General features: G+C 35.2%; 1 protein-coding gene across 2 annotated transcripts; it reads left to right on the forward strand.

The window, feature by feature from the left end:
• Positions 1-255: 255 nt before the first annotated feature.
• On the forward strand, positions 256-918 carry LOC116167500. Of its 2 annotated transcripts, none has more exons than XR_004144554.1 (2): positions 256-343; positions 400-918. XR_004144554.1 is itself a non-coding variant. In XM_031482895.1 (2 exons), exons 1-2 carry the CDS (start codon positions 306-308, stop codon positions 756-758), a joined length of 408 nt encoding a protein of 135 aa, XP_031338755.1. In that variant the 5' UTR covers positions 256-305; the 3' UTR covers positions 759-918. The 2 variants fall into 2 exon arrangements, 1 of the variants encoding a protein (XP_031338755.1); XM_031482895.1 differs by having other exon boundaries at positions 389-918.
• Positions 919-1,157: the final 239 nt, after the last annotated feature.

Below are 1,157 nucleotides of genomic sequence, written 5' to 3' on the forward strand. Positions count from 1 at the left end.
TCTGAAATTTTTGGAGTTCGTATTAACGAAACCCTACTACTTAATATATGCCACTTTACCTGTTTTATGTACGAGTATTTAACGACAATTTTATCACATGACTGTACCGTGTGTGCTATTTGGGTTGAGACTGCACTGTATTTCAGCCCGCAGCCGTTTTTAAAGATAGGGACGGTTTTTGCGACCCATGCACCCTTGAAATGCAGCATATCCTTTTAAATATTATAATCAAGTTCTCACATGTCATTACTTTTTTTGAATTACCGAAATTTGTAATTTGTCGTGACTTTCGTCTTAATATCATAATGTGCGACAACGTTTACTCGTGTAGAGATAAGAGATTGTAAGCAGTGAATTTCTTAATGCAATTTCTGTGACTCTACTCTAGATCAATTTTAGTGAATTGCCTTGTGGCGTGTTTCGACGCGATCGAATTTCTTGAATTCCAGAACGCGCATCTGATGCAATTATGCAACGAATTTGGACCTTCCTTTGAATTTAACGGTCATACAATTGACTGTGTTGATGTCAAATACAATCCAGTAAGATTTTCAAGTCTTTTACCAGGACCAACCTATTGTGTGGCTCATAGTGAAATTACAATCACCGAAACCCATGTGGATGTTACAAACAACGTTAGAGCTGTTATTCGATTTAGCGAAAGTTTATCAGTTCTTGAGAAATTAATGAATTCCGTCATGCAAGCCTTTGTAAAAGCTAAAACGAAAATGGGGGAATATTATAGTGCCCTTCGTTAAAAAGTGCACGCACCCAAAATAAAAATTTAACGATATATTCATAAATAAATAATTACTATACATCATATGTATACCTTATTCAATAGACAAATGCCCAATTTTGCGAGGAGGTTATCTTGTGGTACAAGAGTCGGCAGGAACAAAAACGTGCCGATTTGGATGGAAGGAAATTAAAGCAAAAGCAAAACTTAGCAAAATGTTTTTAGGTTGTACACAGAAAAATTATAATTTAATAAAATTTTGCGTTATTATTTGAAAAAAAAGTTAAATGCCGTTGCGGCGCTCCAAAATTATTCCAAAAATCCGGCTGGTTATTTTTCGTTTCCGTATGCCTAGACATATATCCAAAATTTGAACAAAATTCATCTAGCCGTTACCTCACAAAATTACCAACGTACG

Source organism: Photinus pyralis, unplaced genomic scaffold (assembly GCF_008802855.1).
Source record: "Photinus pyralis isolate 1611_PpyrPB1 unplaced genomic scaffold, Ppyr1.3 Ppyr1.4_LG3b, whole genome shotgun sequence".
In the NCBI taxonomy this organism is placed as follows: Eukaryota; Metazoa; Arthropoda; class Insecta; order Coleoptera; family Lampyridae; genus Photinus; species Photinus pyralis.

Coding starts and splice junctions, on each gene's coding strand:
- LOC116167500 (XM_031482895.1), top strand. CDS start 306: ATGTGCGACAACGTTTACTCGTGTAGAGATAAGAGATT. Junction 344..388: donor TCGTGTAGAGATAAGAGATT/GTAAGCAGTGAA, acceptor ACTCTACTCTAG/ATCAATTTTAGTGAATTGCC.